Source organism: Balaenoptera physalus, assembly GCF_965194825.1.
Source record: "Balaenoptera physalus genome assembly, chromosome: 5".
Classification (NCBI taxonomy): domain Eukaryota; kingdom Metazoa; phylum Chordata; class Mammalia; order Artiodactyla; family Balaenopteridae; genus Balaenoptera; species Balaenoptera physalus.
In genome coordinates this window covers 98,965,461-98,984,717 of record NC_138884.1, presented here as the reverse complement: position 1 = coordinate 98,984,717, position 19,257 = coordinate 98,965,461, and the positions used below count along the sequence as shown (strand labels likewise).

General features: G+C 35.9%; 1 protein-coding gene across 2 annotated transcripts in view; it reads right to left on the bottom strand.

The window, feature by feature from the left end:
- Positions 1-4,648: 4,648 nt before the first annotated feature.
- The window catches only part of SEPSECS (Sep (O-phosphoserine) tRNA:Sec (selenocysteine) tRNA synthase), a 34,978-nt gene continuing 20,369 nt past the window's right edge, over positions 4,649-19,257 (bottom strand). For both annotated transcript variants that reach the window (XM_082462059.1, XM_082462060.1), the window contains 3 exons: positions 9,925-10,018; positions 8,388-8,478; positions 4,649-6,659 (listed from right to left, as the gene is read on the bottom strand). In XM_082462059.1, coding sequence (XP_082318185.1) covers positions 6,356-6,659; positions 8,388-8,478; positions 9,925-10,018 — 489 coding nt within the window. In that variant the 3' untranslated portion in view covers positions 4,649-6,355. The remainder of the gene's footprint in view (positions 6,660-8,387; positions 8,479-9,924; positions 10,019-19,257) is intronic.

Here is a 19,257-nt window from a genome sequence, read left to right as displayed (position 1 = left end):
ATCGGAAAGGGTAACTTTGGTTAAAACCGTGAAGGAGGTGAGTTAACCAAGCATCTGGGTTGAGATGTTCCCAGGCAGAGGGAATAGCTGGAACCAAGGCTCCGAGGCAAAGTGTGGCTAGCGTGTTTGAGGAACAGCAAGATGGCCAGTTTGGCTGGAGGAGGCAAGGGTGAAGAGTAGGAAGAAAAGAGTCAGATAAAGGGGGTGGGAGTAGGATAGCCAGATGCTGTAGGGCCTCTGGAGACATAGCAAGGACTTTGGCTTATACTCAATGATACGAGGAGTCACTGCAAGAGTTTGAGCAGATAAGAGACCACGATACATGTCTCAAAAGGATCACCCTGGCTGTTGTGTTGAGAATACACTGTAATGGGGCATGAGGAGAAAGCAGGGAGACTTCTTGTGGGGGGCAGGTGGAGGTGAAGTACCAAAATAATCCAGACAAGAAACATTGGTGGTTGCGATTTGGCTGGTAGCAGCGGAGGAGGTGAGAAGTGGTTTGATCCTAGATAACTTTTTAAGGTGGCTCTTTCTTGATGGATTAGATGTAGGATGTGAGGAAGAGAGGAAAAGAGGAGAATTCCAAGGTGTGGAGTTCAGGAAAGAGGTCTGCTAAAGATGTAAACTTGGGAGCCATGATGTCATTCTACTATAAAGTCATTTAAGAATAGGGCTAAATATAATAAACTGCTATGCTTGCGGGTCTGCTGACTATACCAAAAACTTTGGTCAGATAATACAATTGATGTGGAAGTCACAATGAATGAACTTTCTCTGTACATTTTTGCTGGGTTGTGATCGGAAATTTCAGGTACATAAAATAGTTAATGCACTTTAAATATGTTTCTTAAAAAGAATACTCAGGTGTAAACACAAACCAAAAAGAAACTCATAAAAAGAAAAGTAGAAAAATTCTGGAAAAAGAAAAAAAAAGATCGTCATCTAAAATCAAGTACATACTTTTTAATTTCCACTGGAGATAAACAAAATTCATTGATGACTCCCTCTCAAAAAACATTCTACTAATAAACTAATGAAATTTTAATTTTTGAAATTTAATTTAAATCTAGTACAAATTGGTACATTATAGCTTTATGCAGACCACCATAGCAGTTATTAATGGCAAGTGCTATGTTTTAGGCACTGAGTTAATCACTTTACTTGTTATCTCATTTAACTCTCAATCCTATAGGATTGTACCCATTTCACATATGATGAGACTGAGGTTCAGAGAGGTTAAATATGTGAACTCACATGGTCAATAAGTACCAGCGCAGAGATCTAATTCCAAATCAAATGAGAACTACATGTAAAATTCAGATAGTACAATTTAAAAATGAAATTTGCTGAAGAAGGAAGTGACACTATTTTATTTTTAATTAAGGTGTTTCCTTTAGAAAAGATTCAATACTTCTAAGCCTCCAACTTTCTATAGTCAATAGATCCTTTGGGAAATGGTTGCTGGGTTTTGTTTTGTTTTGTTTTTTAAATAATCTAGCCTCCACCCCCGTGACTCATGATTCTCATTATAAAGTATGCCTTTTCTTGCTGATTTATGGGCAAGTCAATACTGTTGACTGAATCAAAAAATGGGCAAGTAATTTAATGTTAGTTATCTGTACTTTCAAATTGTATCTGGAGCAGTGATTAGGTAAAATAACATAATGCACTATCAATGATTTATTACAAATTTATTTCATGTAATAAATTATACAATTTAGTTTTATTTATACATAGTCTACACCAAAAATACTTTTGGAAACATCTTTTTCTTTTAGTATAACATACAGGTTAGCAGGCTGACACCAGCTTCAATTCTAATAGCTAAAATCCCCCACAATTATACATTTATATGTATAAATATGAAGAACATAGCCTTTCCCCACATTTCTCTAAAAGTTCAAGTTGATACCACTTGATAAAAACAAGACCATATAAACATTTCCAGATTTTGCTTAAGGTCTTAGATTGAACTGTAGAATATTAGGTGGAAAATTATAAAGATATATTCATTAGCCTTGAACTCATCATCTTACGTGTGTATATTACCATAATGGCCAACAAAGAGCATGCAAGTAAAAAGGAAGGCACGAAAGGAAGCAGCGGGTAAGTCTTAGACCTGTAGGCTGAGCGGCCACAAGAGACAAATAATCAACACAATTGACAGACAAGGAAAAGAACTGTTCGATGGATTTCTTTATGTTATATGTTAACAGCATATTCAATTGTTTTTATCAGATTATTCAGAGGGTATCAAACTTCTGAAATGATCAAACTTCTGTGTATGCAAACTCAGTTACAAAATAAGGTCAGCCTCATGAATGCAAAACATAACAAAACCATTTAAGGGCTTGGCAGAAATCAGCACATCTTAGACAGTGGGAAAGAAAACCCAACTTTCATATGCACCAAATGTGGATGTATTCAAAAAAATTTCTCTGAGTGTATTATCAATGAGACTCATCAGGGTTTGTCATTGTTGTCAATTGTTGGCTATTTTCCTCTATGAAAGAACACAAGAATTTAACTCACGATGAGCTACTAATTCAATATTAAAGTAACATTGCTGGTTAAAAAAATTATCTTTGTTTTAATTTTAATTTTACTAAAACGTATCATAGCCATATAGTCTAAAAATAAAAGCACATCCCGTACCTTAGACCTCAATTACAGTTCTTATTATAGTGGTTAGAGAAACAGAACCACAATAGAGGTATGTGCTACAGCAAAACATTAGAAAAAACTTAAAGTTATCATTCTGCATATCAAGTGCCTATTGGCTGAACATAACTGTATTCAATAGTTCATATTCGGTCAACTTGTCAACTAATGCAAAAAGCTAAATAAAAAGATTTATAGTTGAACACAGAGTTCCTAAGGCTACTATCACATAGAGGGAGAATCTGTCAGCAGAGAACTTAAGAGCCAAATTGAGAATTGGATTTAAAATACCTTTCCCTGCTGTGTGTATAATTAGTAATACGTTCGGTGACCTAAAGAATATTTCATGTTATTCAATTTTCTTTTCTGGGCAGACTACCACAGCCCAATGACTTTAAAAACCAAACTCCAAAATTCTACCTGATAGTCTTAATAAGGGCAGTTGGATCATAAAGACAGAAAAGGACATCTTAGTCACTGACTGGAAAAGATATCATCCGTTGCCCCTCTGCCCCAGTACGAGAATAACTGAGGCCAATTATGAGGCTTACCAATCATTGCTAGCAGGTTAAAATAAATAACTGTATGTAAATGCTTTTTTATACTCATATGTGGAGATGAGAGACAGCAAGTCAAAGGACACTGGGGTGGTAGCAAAGGAAAGCCTCAATATGCAGAACCTACAACATCCCTTCAAAAATTCTTGTGACTTCTCCAACCTCAAGGTCAAATTGAAACCAGCAGGAATAGAGCTGGAATTCCAAAACCTCTGAAAAGAAAGGACTAATAATAAAAACTGCAGCTGATTTTTATGCACCAGGAATGAAATGTTATAACATATCTATCATTCACATGTGGGTTCATGTAATTTTTCTTCAATTAGAATTATTATCTATTCAGCAGCTGAAGCCCAAGAACTGCTGATACACTGCAGATGAGAAAACATTTGCTGGTCTCTCGGCTCTGGCCTTTCTTAAACTAAATGATGATCACACAATATAGATCACTCGTTCTATAAAACAATCTTGGCTTAACGTGGACGGTACGCTGCACTGCCAGCATCTACATCTGCAACATCACTTCATTCCCTTTCACAGATTCGAGAGGGTCTACAGCAACTCTTCAGCTTTGTTAGTTCTACAATTCAGTCTCAAATTCACATAAAAAAATTATACAATTTTTTAATCCAGGATTTACTCCTTTGAAAGAAGTTATTATAGCTATTTAAAGAACCCAGCCACTTCAAATATCTGAACCCCAAAGACACAATAATTTTAAAGTAATCTTTACAATATTTGTAATTAAGTACTTTATCTCAACACAGCTGACTTCCAAGGTTGTCAAGCCAGTGTCCAAAATATTCTAACTTACCCGTGGGAGTGGCAGCTGTCTGAGCTCACATTTAACATAGTTTACAATGCCAAAACAATAGAGAAAAACACCATCCAGAAAGCAATGTGGCATTCTCTACTGTAGTGTTTTCAAAAGTACGTTCAATGGGATGTCGGTAAGTATTTAATTAAAAAAACGGGTTCCATCTTTAGGATGTCGGTAAGTATTTAATTAAAAAAACGGGTTCCATCTTTAGATAAGGATACATTCAAACTGGAATAGAAGGAATTCTTAGAGACTTTAATATGCCAATAGGCAGGTTTGCAAAGTCCCCAACTTACTTGTCCGTGGAACCTTTTATACCCATGAGCCTCTCTTAGGAATAAATGCTCCACAGAGCAAGTCTTGAGAAATACAGCTTTGACATTTTGATGCATTCAGAGGCTTCACTAACTCCTTAGGCTATGAGACATCAGTCTATTTCTTAAAATTAACAACAAACGTAATAGTTATAGCCAGTAAGTCTGGAATTTCAGACTTCATACTCCATCATTTTCACCTCCCCAGCAAAAATATGTTCAGAATCCCCATGTTAACCACTCTTGACGACAGCTGTGCAAAACACCTGAACAAACCAACCAAATATATAGACTCCTTGAAGCAAAACAATGGAATAAAGTTTTTACTTTCCCAAATGGAAGAATGCACACATGCCATATTAACAATTTATAATTACATATTTAGAAATGGTAACCTCAGTTTTCACTTAAGAATCTACATGCTGTGGAAGCAACCTAAGTGTCCACTGAGAGATGAATGGATAAGGAAGATGTGGCACATATATACAATGGAATATTACTCAATCATAAAAAGAAACGAAATTGAACTATCTGTAGTGAGGTGGATGGACCTAAAGTCTGTCATACAGAGTGAAGTAAGTCAGGAAGAGAAAAACAAATACCGTATGCTAACACATATATATGGAATCTAAAAAAAAAAAATGGTTCTGATGAACCTAGGGTCAGGATAGGAATAAAGACACAATGTAGAGAATGGACTTGAGGACACGGGGAGGGGGAAGGGTAAGCTGGGACGAAGTGATAGAGTAGCACTGACATATATACACTACCATATGTAAAACAGATAGCTAGTGGGAAGCAGCTGCATAGCACAGGGAGATTGGCTTGGTGCTTTGTGACCACCTAGAGGGGTGGGATAGGGAGGGTGGGAGGGAGACGCAAGAGGGAGGAGATATGGGGATATATGTATACATACAGCTGATTCACTTTGTGATACAGCAGAAACTAACACAACACTGTAAAGCAATTATACTCCAATAAAGATGTTAAAAAAAAAAAAAGAATCTATATGCTGTGTAGTTGGTAACATTTATAGAGCCACCATCTTTGAAGTACTACTGAATAATTAAAGTTGCTATGGAAAACTTCTCTTTGCTGAGGAGTTCTTTTACTTTAGAGCAGTTTTTATCAACCTCAGCACTACCGACATTTTGGGCTGGATAATTCTTTGTTTTGAGAAGTTGTCTTGTCCATCGTAGGATGTTGAACAGCACCCCTGGCCTCCCCTCACTAGATGTCAATAGCATCCTACTAGGTTTGACAATCAAAAAAGATCCCCAGAGAATTCCCTGGTGGTCCAATGGTTAGGACTCCACGCTTTCACTGCTGAGGGCGAGGGTTCAATCCCTGGTCGAGGAACTAAGATCCCACAAGCTGTGTGGCATGGCCGAAAAAACAAACAAACAAACAAAAAACCCAAAAAAATCTCCAGATGTTACTTAGATATAAGAAGCCAATCATCCCCAGGTGAGATCCATTTCTGCTGAGCAAAAATTAAAGCTTACACCTTGACCTTGACTCTGCTTTCCTGGAAAATGTCCATTTTACAGGCATACTGTGACTTACACACATCAACAAACATCTAATTAGTAGCATTAGAGATCTTTCTTAATTCTGTGTGGTCAGAAACGTAAGTAATTTGTGAATGATAGAGAATGGTCAGAAGGAAGCAGTCTACACATTTCAAAGAGAATTAGAGTAATGTGCAATTTTACTATCATTATATTAGTAAGAATTATCTGAATCATAATATTTGGCAAATATTTAACAATTAGAAAAACGCTAATTGCACATTATAACCTGTTAAGGATAATGATTGAGGCAATCTAAGAACAACAAATATAACAATTGTCAATGGCTAGCTCAGACCATGTTCTATTCCTTGACCAAATATTCTCCATGAAATTCTCAATTCAAAAATCTCAAGTCTTCTCTTTGAACTGCTAGCTTATACTGTAGCCTCATCACTTTTTTTAAATTATCACAAAGAAACCCTTCACATGTCAGGAAGAATCCTGGCATGTGCCAAGAAGTACATTATCTATTTTTAAAGCCATTTCTTCTATATCCACATCTTCAGTTTTATCATAATTGTCAACTCCAGATACATCACTCTCTTTATTTTGTTCTTTTCTTACTGTCTTTAAACACTTGTCAAGTCTCTTTATGAACAAGTCCACATCCTGTGTCTTCATACCGATGGCTGATGCGGCATTGAGGTAAGCACAAGGGTAATTATTTGTATGTGACATAAAGCCTCTGAAAGTGTAGCCACTCACCGTCTGCAAAGACCCAAGAGGCACAACCCTGAAAGGGAAAAGATTTACCAATTTAGTATGTCTGGTGATGTTAACAGAGTATCACCCATAAACAAACGAAAGCTGTGTTACTAAGCCTTACACCTACTTAGTAAGAAGTTTAATAACAGCCATAAATCGTAGCCTATGAAAACAGACTGCAGCCTTAAAATAAAATTATACAATGCACTTCACATAGGAAAGTACTACCTGATGCTTACCATTTACTTATCTTCTATTAAAGAGCTACAAGCTCTAGGAATCAAAAACACCTTTACATCTTCAAAAAGGTGAAAAGAGGGCTTCCCTGGCGGCGCAGTGGTTGAGAATCTGCCTGTTAATGCAGGGGACATGGGTTCGAGCCCTGGTCTGGGAAGATCCCACCTGCCGTGGAGCAACTGGGCCCGTGAGCCACAACTACTGAGCCTGCGCGTCTGGAGCTTGTGCTCCGCAACAAAAGAGGCCGCGACAGTGAGAGGCCCGCGCACCGCGATGAAGAGTGGCCCCCGCTCGCCGCAACTAGAGAAAGCCGTCGCACAGAAACGAAGACCCAACACAGCCAAAAATAAAAATAAATAAAAAGGTAAAAAGAAAGTTATTTCTGTTTTTGTATCAAATACCAGAATCTGACTTCACATATACACACTTTAATGGAATATTTAAGTTTGTAAATCAAACCCCTTTGATTAACTGCCGTGTATTGTCTCAAGTAATCAATGGACTAGAATCACACCTATCTGATCATGTTATGCAATGGAGGGTTTTAAAGCCAGGATCCAGCAGAAATTACATAACTGCTTACAGTGGGTTGATGGTCAGCAATCAGTAATATTCAGCAATGGTACATGCATTTTTAAAGCTTGATTTCACTGTCATACTTGATATAAGCAGATTTCTAACAGCACCTTTTTTTTTTAAGAACTTTTAAATTTTTAATTAAGATCTAAGATTTAATTAAGATTTTTTAATTAAGATCAACCTAAACATAAAGACAAATAGTGGCAACACTAAAAAGCAAGGCCAAGAAAACCATTTTAGAAGCGTCAAAACTATGCTGCATATAGATATAGCTCATCAAGGTAAAAGATGAATTAATCTAAGATTTTTTTCCTTTTAAAAAGTTGTTCTTTGATGTGAAATCTCTAACCTCTGGTAGTCAGAGAGAAATTCTTTAGCAGAAGCACGTAAAGAAGAGTACTTAGAGCAAGGTACTTTTCAAGCCATTTTTCTCTGACCTCATCAAACATAAAATGAAAAATGAAATTCATCTTAAGCTATGTACATATAAAAGCAAAAAGTAGATTTTTCAAAGGCAGTACTTAGACAAGAACTGCATAGCGTTTTCAGTTTAGGAAATGGACTTTTCCTTGAAAACATTTTCACTTAAACTTAGTAATGAAGACAACTTATTTCTAACACCATAATGTGACACCACTGAAGATTATCTAACAAAGGAAAATAAAGACAAAAATTTGTACAGAGGGGTAATGAACTTTGTTTTTGTATGTCTATTAAAGCAAACAAAATTCATATCTTTCCTGTGACTATTTCACGTTCCACAGGTGACTGACTGTGTGACAGCCTTACAGATTCTCTACCTCATCCTTCCTTTCCTCCACGATGAATTCTCAGGTGCAGTTCAGCACATACTTGGGGGACTTATTGTTAAAGAAAGGTGCTTTATTAGTGTTAATTTTGAAAAGAGAAATAAATCCAATCCTCTTTTAAACATACTTACCTGGCTCCAGAAACCTGTCTGGTAAAAAGCATGGAGCCAAGCTGAGTGACAGCTTTGTCATAGTGTTTATCTAGTGTTTTAAGTGTCATAGCTGAAAAAGAAAAAAGTATTCCAGTAAGCCTTGGTTCACCAGCACAAAACCACTTAAGAAACAATCATGGAGACATCACTTTTTTTATTGTGCTAATAAACATATAACATAAAATTTACCATCTTACCCAATTTTTAGGTATACAGTTCAGTGGTACTAAATACATTCAATCTTGTTACACAACCATCACCACCATCCATCCCCATAACTTTATCTTATAAAACTGACACTCTATACCTATTAAACAACAATTCCCCATTCTCCCCTCCCCCTGGCAACCAGCATTACACTTTCTGTCTATGATTTTGAGTACTCTAAGTACCTCATATAGGTGGAATCATACAGCATTTGTCTTTTTGTGACTGTCTTATTTCATGGAGATATCACTCTTTATTCATTGTCACATGGCACCATTTCACTTTAATGCATTTAATAAATTATAGTAAGGATTTGTTTCCATATCAGATAAAAATATGTTAACATAAAAATGCTCAGAATCAGAAGAGAATTTCCGTATTACCCTTCCAAAAAGTGAATTTTCCAATTATATAAATGGAACAATGACATGGATAATATGACTTACCATACTAGATACTTTAGAAATATAATCTCAACCATTTTTAACAATTTTGTATGTGAGGGATCATTATCTCTACTTAGGGAAAAGGAAGTTAGAGGCTAGTACATGGCAGAACTGGGATTCAAATCATACCATATCACCTTCTATAACATCTACATAGATTATAAACTAACAAAGGACTGATTGGGGTGATTTTATTACTATCAGTGGCCAAATGGTTTTCCAAGGAAGCCCATTCCTGAAAAAGGCTTCAATTACAAATTATTATTTCCTTACTTTCCTCAGATATACATGAAATATGAACCATATTATACTATATATATTCACAAATTAAAAGGGGTAATCATGAAGTTTAAAAGTTAGTTAAATGCATAAAAGTCAACATTCTTTTTATCCTGTTTAGTAGCTCTTGTACTACATGACAAAATGAAATGATCATAAACACAGATTTCTCTAACACAGGCATACTCAAGAAAATAAATAATAATAGCATTAAAAATTTTAAGAATATCTTTAATGTTATGGTGTTTTGTTAACTGCTAGAAATTTTAAAATATTTATATAGAATCCTTATCAGTGACCAAGTTATTTTGGTGAGAAGCAAGAGTTAAAAGTATTATTTTCCATATATTCAGTATAACACTTAACATAGATTTGAATTCTTTCTTCAGCGTATAGGTTTTATCTTAGAAATACATTACAGCATTTATAAAGGCTGACTAAACTTTTAAAATTTACAAATTAGCACTGTAATGAAATTAGAAACATCACTGTAACCAGAAAGAATTCATACTCTTTCTAGAAACACCAGCTTCCCACTGGGGATGGTTCAGAAGTACTATCTTTTTCTTAAGAAAAAAAATTACCTAAAGATATGGGATTGTGAGGTGTATGCAACACTCTTTCATTGTAGGCTTCTGACAGCTTCTTTAGTTGGTTGGACAAATATGAAAACATTTCCTGCAACAACAAAATGTTACATTTAAAGAAAATCAAATAAATACTCACGTGCAACTTGTTAGATTTAATAAAACAACCCTGATTGGTGTACAGTCTATGCTGTAAATTAAGTCATTCATATGCCCTAGGAGCAATTCTTTTCCTTTGCCACAATATAGAAAGATTTAAAGCTGCCAGAATTACCAGAAACCACAGGATTTAAAGGTAAAGAACCAGCACATTTCCTGCTCTGGGGCCATCACATATCTATCACAAATCCTTCCTCTTTTCAGAACCTCCAGGGCTACCACTCTAGTCCAAGCAGCCATCAACCTCTCCCCTGGACTACAGCAATAGATTCTAAATGACTTCTCTGCCTACTTTCCCACCCCTCCAGACAGAGGCCACAGTGGTCTCTCAAAAACATGAATCAGATCATGTTCCTCCCAACAACTTCCTCCTGTTAAGTGTTAAAAAAAACCAAACTCTTCATCCACGTGACCCACCCCAGCCAACACACCCAACTCAGTGACAGTCATTCCCTCCGCTCACTACATGCTAGCCACATCAGCCTCCTTTCCAATCCCTGAACATGTCAGAACCTTTGTGCCTGCTTCCCCTGGACTTGGAAAGCTCTTCTCCCAGATGATTCCATGAGTGGTCCCTTTTGTCACAATGTAAGGAGACCTTTCTTTATTACTTCCCTATTAAAGTAGCTCTCCGACTCTGCCCACCCCCAACTCCCAATCTCCCTCCAACACCATTACCTATTTTGGTTCCTTCACTATACTTATCACAGTCTGAAATTTCTCTTTTATTTGCTTAAGTAAATATTGCCTATGACTACCTATTAGAATGGAAAAACTCCTTGAAAGCAGGGACTTTCTATCTTCTTCACCACTGCTTTCCCAACACCAAGAAAAACGTGCCAGACTTTTAGTATGTGCCACACTTAGGAAGAGGCAGTTTAAAAATGTATTTCCTTTAAATATTATAAACTTAAAATTAACAATTCCCTTAACTCAATTAAAAGAATACAGCAACTAAAAACTTGTATTTGCTGTAAATACAAGTTTACAGCATACTGTAAAATTGTTTCTTGATCCTACTCTGAAAAATAGTGTATACCCAGTAGTAAAAAATAAAAATACATATTTTACAAGTACAAAATCTCATGTGCACATGTATGTGAGAATTTAATGAAGCTACAAATAAATATTAAGTTGGCAACTGTTTGACCTAAAATTGTATTTTCTTCTCCTAGTAAGCACTTTAAAAAGTGTTGAAATGAAAATCTGCCCAAGTGAGTCTGCAGCTGAACAAAACCCATTTGCAGTGACCTCCTCCAGCCACAGTCAAAACATATAAACTCTAATGATGCACCAAAGAGCCAAGGGCCAACAGAGTACCCAAGTGGAGACATGAGGAAATGATACTTCAACTTCAAAGGCCACATAAGCGGCTTCAGTTTTCTCTAAGGTGAGGGTTGGATAGTCTGATCCCACACTGAGACCCAGAGTAGCTTTTTCATGTCTAAAGTACGTAGTAGATGACTAACTCCATCTTTTGTTAGGTAAAGATTTAAAAAAGAGGAAAATTCTTACCAGGTTTATGAATTATTAATGAGTCTCCTTAAGACCACAAACATTTTTATCCTTGTCAACACAGTATATTTTATATTCTGAACTAAAAAAACTTTAACTAATAGTCATTCTTAAATTTTTAGGATATTTTATAAGATCAATTCTCAGCATGCCAGAATGATGAAATCTTAGATCACTAAAATGTACTGATTCTTTTTATATTCAAAAAGTTAACGCCCACATCTGTCATGCCAAATGAAGCTATAAGTAAACACACTGTTATATGTAATAAGTCTTTCTCTTTTGTCATTAAAAAAAGTGTATAGAAATACTTAAGGATGCATATGTTATCACCATTTGCAGAAACAGAAAAAAGAGTGGGCATCTTTTCTTAGACATATAAAGATTTCCTGGCCCCTCCTTCTTAAAGTAATATCGATGTTCACTTCAGAAGGTGAAACAAATAGAAAATCAAATGAAATTTAAAAATCAAGAGTTTTTCCTGCAACTGAAACAATTCATAATCTTTTAGTACCACACCAGAGTTAATGAAGAGTAGAATTCCTAGGTTTCATTTATATATTTTCATCTACTCTGAAGTAACTAGGTCATAATTTAAATGCTCAGTGTTGGGAATTCCTTGGCAGTCCAGTGGTTAGGACTTGGTACTTTCACTGCCGAAGGCCTGGGTTCAATCTCTGGTCGGAGATCTAAGATCCCACAAGCCGCGTGGCGAGGCCAAAAAGAAAAGAAAATAAATGCTCAGTGTTGTTTAAAAAAGAAAAAAGGAGTCACATATTTTAATTTAGATATTAACTGTTGATTCTTTTTCATTATATTATACACCAGTCTTAATCTGCATCTAATTCTCTCTTACTCTCAAATTCATTAACCTCTCATAAGCAGAAACAAATCTGATAGCCAGGAAATGCCTTTTACAGACTCTTACATTTTCCCCCCTAACAACAAAAAAACTTATTTCAATTGTGAGGGCCAATTTAGAATATTATTCTATCTAGTCATGGCTCACAGTAATCACCAATGCGGTTACACTTGTAGAGTGAAAGGAACCTGATGAGTAGTTAATTTGTCCTTAGCTATTTCTAAAAAAAAAAAAAAAAAAAAAAAGAAATGTTTCCTTAGTAACACCCCTGGAGGGTGCTTTTAAATTTACTAATGTATATGTGGCTATTAAAAAACAAATTTTCCCAATGTTCAATTTCTAATATTTAACAAATTAGTTCTAACCAGTTCTATCAATGACTTGCTAATGCCACTAGAACTGTAGCTAACATTAGGATAAAAATCTTCAGACTATGAACGTAATACTAACTCAATCACATATCACTAGTATGGGAGTAATTAAACAAAAAAGAATATATTAGTGAGTCAAGTTCACATCCATCTGCAAATATTTTTAGTATCTCTACTCCATATAAAGGGTTATGATAGGTAATCCAATAAGCAAAGCAGTTTACAATATCTTAAAGCTCAATGTACTGAATCCTACAGTATTTCTCATATTAAGGTCCTAAATGCTCTCCCATTGATATCACTACATTTTAAAAATATCATTTAAGAGACTGTACCACTATTTCCTACACTAATACTTAGCTAAGCAGTTTTTATCTGATATATCAAAGGTATTCCAGAACCTGCACTATTTTTTGCTACAGTTAGATCTATAACTGACATTTATTATAAAATACTTCCGTAAAGGGAGAAATTTATAAGCACCCCAAGCAAATGTATACAGAAAGATCTTACTTAAAAGAAATGAAATATTATCGATTTTCTATGTCTCTTGTGCTGTATTTAACTTAATTTTAAAAGACTCTTCACTAGAGATAAACTGAACTGTATACCTGAATGCTAATGTCAGCTACATTTCTAGAATAAAAATACAAAACTTTACACCATAATTCAAGATGTTAATGGAAGAGAAGTTGAATTATATTAAGCATTACCTTTCGTACAGTCTTTTGCAAATTGATTTGCAGTTGTGAAGCCCAGCATCTAGCTTATCCCTTCCCAGAACCCAAAGATGTGCATAATTCACTAAATTTTAAAGAAAAAGGTCTTATGCTTATACTGCTTCATATTACAGGATAAGATAAAAGAGAACTTCACATATTACTACAATATGCCTCATAAGGTGGGTAATACAAAAAAAAGGAACCATAACAAGTAGTCTGGTATTTCATTGATAACATGAAGGATGGATGGACAACGGACTGTTGGTACGTATCCACACACACAGATGTCCTTAAGTGAAGACAACAGTACTAAATGAGGGATGCTGCTATCTATGACTGTGGCCAGGCCACAGTGTCCAGGCATACTCCTTGCATCACAGGCTAAAGCACTGCTTTCAAACTCTTCTGTTGAAGCCCCATATCCAGGCCTGAAATCTGACACTTTTGTTGAGATTCAACTACTCTACTTTTACGGCTGCAAATCTTCTAAGTTCCCAACTTAGATTTATTATAGGACACCGTTTGAAGCTGTATGTCTTACGTTCTCCAAGTTGCAGCTAACAAAGTCCAGCCACTGAAGCAGCCAGTCCTCTGTCATTCCTCTCCTGTGCTGGTCCAATTCAGCAGATATTTGCAACAATGAATGATTATCTGCCTGCCCTGTTCAGCAAAGCACTCTTCTAAAAGTAAAGCTAAGCAGAATTATAATGATCTTCTCCAGAACCAAATGTGAAGTAAGGATGAACGTCTAAGACTGATCTTTCCTTCTACATAGAGCAACTCAAAGAAACAGTTTCTTCAATTTTCACCCCTTTTCTTAAAGGCCTCTTCGGTTAAACTTCCTGGTCACTTCTCCCCTCAATGAAGCAGATGTGTTGATCAGGAAGGGGCTAAGAGCAAAGAGGTTCAATTCACACCCAGAGTTCCACTCTCTTTGATCCTTTCACCCTTCAAAAAAAAAAACAAGGCTTGAGAAGGAATGGCTTCAAGCTGAGTTCTTGTCTGCCTCTACTGTGAAAAAGATAAACCCTTTTTGGAAGATGCAGAGCTAGATGAAATAAACTCTAAAAATATCATTGTGGTGAATAAGGGCAAGGAATAAAAAAAAAAAATCCTAAGTTGTCTTTTAACGTTCCTTTTTTAGTAGGCAATAACACCAATAATATAAAGAGGAACTCTCAGTGATGGTATATAAATAGCTCTGGCTGGAGCAAAATAGCTTTGCCTCAGCTTCTCCACAGCTAAACCAATAAACTGTCACGATTAAATTTCCACAGTTCAAAAGCAAGTCCATTTAAACAAAAGAGGCCTTTACTTCTGCAACAACTCCAATAAAAAAACAATATTTATGCTGCATATATGCAATTATGGTTTATGGAGGACATCCACATTTTTCAACAAAAAGACTTTTCTGTTGAATGAAGTTGTTAAAAAGCAAACTTTATGCTCTTACAATGATAGAGTTCTCAAAATTCTCAAATGAGCATTTTTATACTCTGACAATTACTACTATAGACAGTCTCTGTTCTAAGTAAATTCTATACAAAGAATTTTAAATAAAACCAATGAATACATTAGAGCCTTTGGGGTTTTACACACCTCCACTAGATAAGAATAGAGGTCAGGAGATTATCATTCTGATGGCTCAAATGCTTAGCACACAGCAGGTAAACACTTCCACAACAGTGGATGGGTGACTGGAAGCAGTGGGAAGAGTGGGAAGACAGGAAGTGCAGAGGCTTTAGCATCACCTAGACTTGGGTTTCAATGGCAGTTCTGGCACTTACATGTGATCCTTGGGTAAGTATACTTGTTCTAGCCTCAATTTCATCTGTAAAATGGGGATAATACCTACCTCAGAAACTTGCTCTGAGTAGTACATGAAATGAATAATGAATTCATTATAATGAATATAATGAACCTAGCAGAATTCCCGGCATACAGCAGACATTCATAAAAATATTAGTTTCCTACCCACCTACTTTTCCCTTAGCCTAAAATAGTTTTCAGGTTGAAATAACTAACATTAGCTAGCAGGACTCCTACAGACACATGCTAATACCCTGCAGCTATAATCCCATTCTTGTCCTGTCCCTGTTCATTCCACTCCACACTATCTAGAAAAAGGAAAAGAACAAAGTTCTGGATGTTACAAAGAGAGTTACCGCTTGACATCTAAAATGGAGTCATCCAATTCATAACACTAAAAACATAAAATATCCCCACAAAATATTTACCCAATGATTCATAAAGGACAAAGTCACAATGAAAAGCAGAGCTGGGCTGCCTACTGGATCCATTCACCAGCTGAGCTACATATTGCTGCAGGCCAGTCTCAAAGAAGGTGGATTTTCATCCTTGCTAAGCAAAATGTACACCTGCATGGGCCTTTGGTATCACCTAAAAGTAGCTGAAAATTTTAAAGTCAAACCCTAAATGTCAATGGTCAGAAGAAGCATGGCATAAAAGAAATTCTTAGATTCCAAAAAGATGACAGAACACCCCTAATATCAACAATTCCAAAATCCTTAGGGGTAAGAAAAGTACTTTTGGAAGAGGAGTATCCACTAGGGAGGAAGCCCTACTCCCAGAAGTACAGTGCCTGTTACATACAACAGGTAATCACCATTTTAACTTACTCCTTTTCACAAGTTTTCAACTATATCCATATGGAGAAATGTCTCTATAAGAACATCTAAGTCACAACGGAAGTCAGTATCAAAATGTTATTTGCTTTCTGCCTAATTTTATAGAAAGATACTTACTCTGTGTAAAACAAGAAAAGACTGTACAACAGTGGACCTATGTGTTCCCAAATGCCCTGCATTAGTTCATTCTATAAACATCTGATGAGCATCTACTATATAACAAGCAAAGGATGCTAAGAATAGAGGGATCGATCGGCAAACTCCAAAGTAGGCAGTAATCTACTAGACTACCCAAAATCAAGGACCAAGTTTCACTTCAGACACCTGATGGTAATTTTTCAGGGATGTGCATTCAGACAGTCAGTTTAATTTGCTAATTAAATAAGTTTACTATAAAATTACTCAAGACTTATATTAGTTTATACAGCAAATATTTAATATTATTAGCTATTATTATTTACAGTTTCAATTCACGAAGACCAAAAACAGGAAAAACTAAATAGTATGTTTATTTGATATTATAATAACAGCATATAAAAATTTAAAAAATTTGTATCTATATAATAAAGTATCGTTTTAAAATGTCTAACTTAAAACTCTGTGTAATGGTTTTATTGTTTGAGCTACAACATATTCTATTTATTTAGTTTAAAAATGAAATTTTAGCCAGATCTGCAGACTGATCAATATAAGGTAAAAAGTAGCTACGGTATAAGAAAAGATTATAACTATGACAACTAAAACTACCAGAAATAAATAGAAAACTAACAAGTTATATTTTCAAGCTTTGATATTTGCGATATTTGTGCAGTTCATCTCAAACTCCATGAAATATTATCTATGTATAAGTATTAAAATGCTATGACATTATATATTTCCTCTCCAAGTTTCCGATATAGATACAAGTGACCTGTGTGCCCCAAAATGATGGGTTTTAAACTTGGGTGTACATCAGATTTATCAGGGAAGTTTGGTTAAAATGCAGTGTCTAAGCCCCACTCCAGACCTACTGAGTCTGAACTTACCCTAAAGGAAAGCGATCTAAATCACAAAATCTCCAATAACTGCACAATACTTTGCTTTCCAGACTCAGTCTAAAATACCCTTTAAGAATTCTACAGTTATGCTAGTCATCAATTCTAGCCTACAATTAAACCATGGGGGGCCACTTAATAAGTGCACGAGTTGCATTCTCATAGAATAGATGTCACTTCTCCTGGTGACACTTGACCCTGTGAGAGCTGGGCTAGGTGCCCCAGCTGGGTTAGGTGATATATGCTCTCAAATACTCTGCTTGTTCTTTCATAACTCTCATCAGACTTGTAATTATTTATTTAATATGTAGACTTCCCTGACTATAATTTCCTTAAGGGTAACGACTATGTCAGTCTTGTTTGTAAATTTAACCTTAGGGCTTATGCATAAACATTTCTTTGCTTGAATGAATGAACAAGCAGGGGCCAATGCTGCTCAGGTAATGTGGGACCAGAGCACAAAGGATCATGATGGATCATAATGGGAGGCTAAGGAGTTTGGATTTTGCCTTACAGGCAACCAAAACCCAAAGTGGAATAACTTGAAGAAAGGTGCATTTTTAGAATATAATTTTTTTTTTTTTTTGGTCACACTGAGCGGCTTGTGGGATCTTAGTTCCCTGACCTGGGATTGAATCCGCACCCTCGGCAGTGAAAGCACACAGTCTTAACCACTGGACCAAAAGGGATTTCCCCATTTTTAGAATATAATCTGGCACTGCTCTACAACATGACAAATTAGAGTAGACCAAGACTGGGGATCAGGAGAAGAGTTAGTAAGTTATTGTAACCATCCAGGTGTGATATGGTAAGGGCTTTAGTTAGGGAGTCATGGCAGGGACAATGGAAAAGAAGAAATGAATCTTTGAAACATTATGAAGGGTATAAGAGGTATCGAAAGTACCAGCATTAGACAAACTATTATATACAGAATGGATAAACAACAAGGTCCTATTGTATAGCACAAGGAACTATATTCAATATCCTGCAATAAACCATAATGGAAAAAATATGAAAAAGAATATAATATATGTATAACTGAATCACTCTGCTGTACATCAGAAACTAATATAACATTGTAAGTTAACTATACTTCAATGAAAAAAAAAAAAGAAGTATCAGCATTAGAAATCTAGTTTAAAACAAAAGAGGTAATTTATTGGTCATCTAACAGCCAGTTCTACAAGCAGGTAAGGCTGGATCCAGAGACTCAAATGACTCTCAGTTCTGTTTTCCCTCTTATGTTCTCTACTCTAAAGAAGGCTTTCTTGGCATGGCCAGAAATTTGGCAGCTGAGAGTCATAAGATTACATCCTTACAGTTTACTATCTGCAAAGCAACATACACAACATCTCTAAATGAACTATCAAATCTGCTGGAAGGACTCTATCTCCACATGTCCACCTGCAAATGAGGCTAGCCAGATCACACGTCCACCCCTAAGAAAGAGGAGAAGGGACCCTGTGATTGACAGCCTCACCAGGACCACCTGGAGTCAGAGAGGGAGTTCCCCAGCAACAGTGGTTCTGCACAAGCAAATAGTGTATATCTAAAATACAACTGAGCTTTTTTGGCCAAAGCAGCTAAATGTATTATTGTTTTTGCATCCTCTGGATATTAGTAGACCTAGGTCTTCAGATTTATAGCTATTTAAAGTAGCTACATTGCTACCAAACTAGATTATTTACCTGTATTTTAAAAAAAAAAGTACAGTTTAGAGGTTTCAAGATAGAGGATCAGAAGCCCAACTGCCTAGATTTAAATCCATGTCCCACAATTTACCTCATACATATTACTTCTCTGTCAAATGAGGATAACACTTCACAGGGCTGCTGTGAGGATTAAATGAATACATGACAAAGTGCTTCAAGGAGAGCCTGCCACATGGTTAACTGCTCAGTATTAGGGGTTATAACTTCATATATATACCTAAGTGTATTTACACATATATGGTATCTGCTAGATAACACAAGCCCTGCATTGAAAGACTATGTTAAGAATGATTTTACATGAAACTTT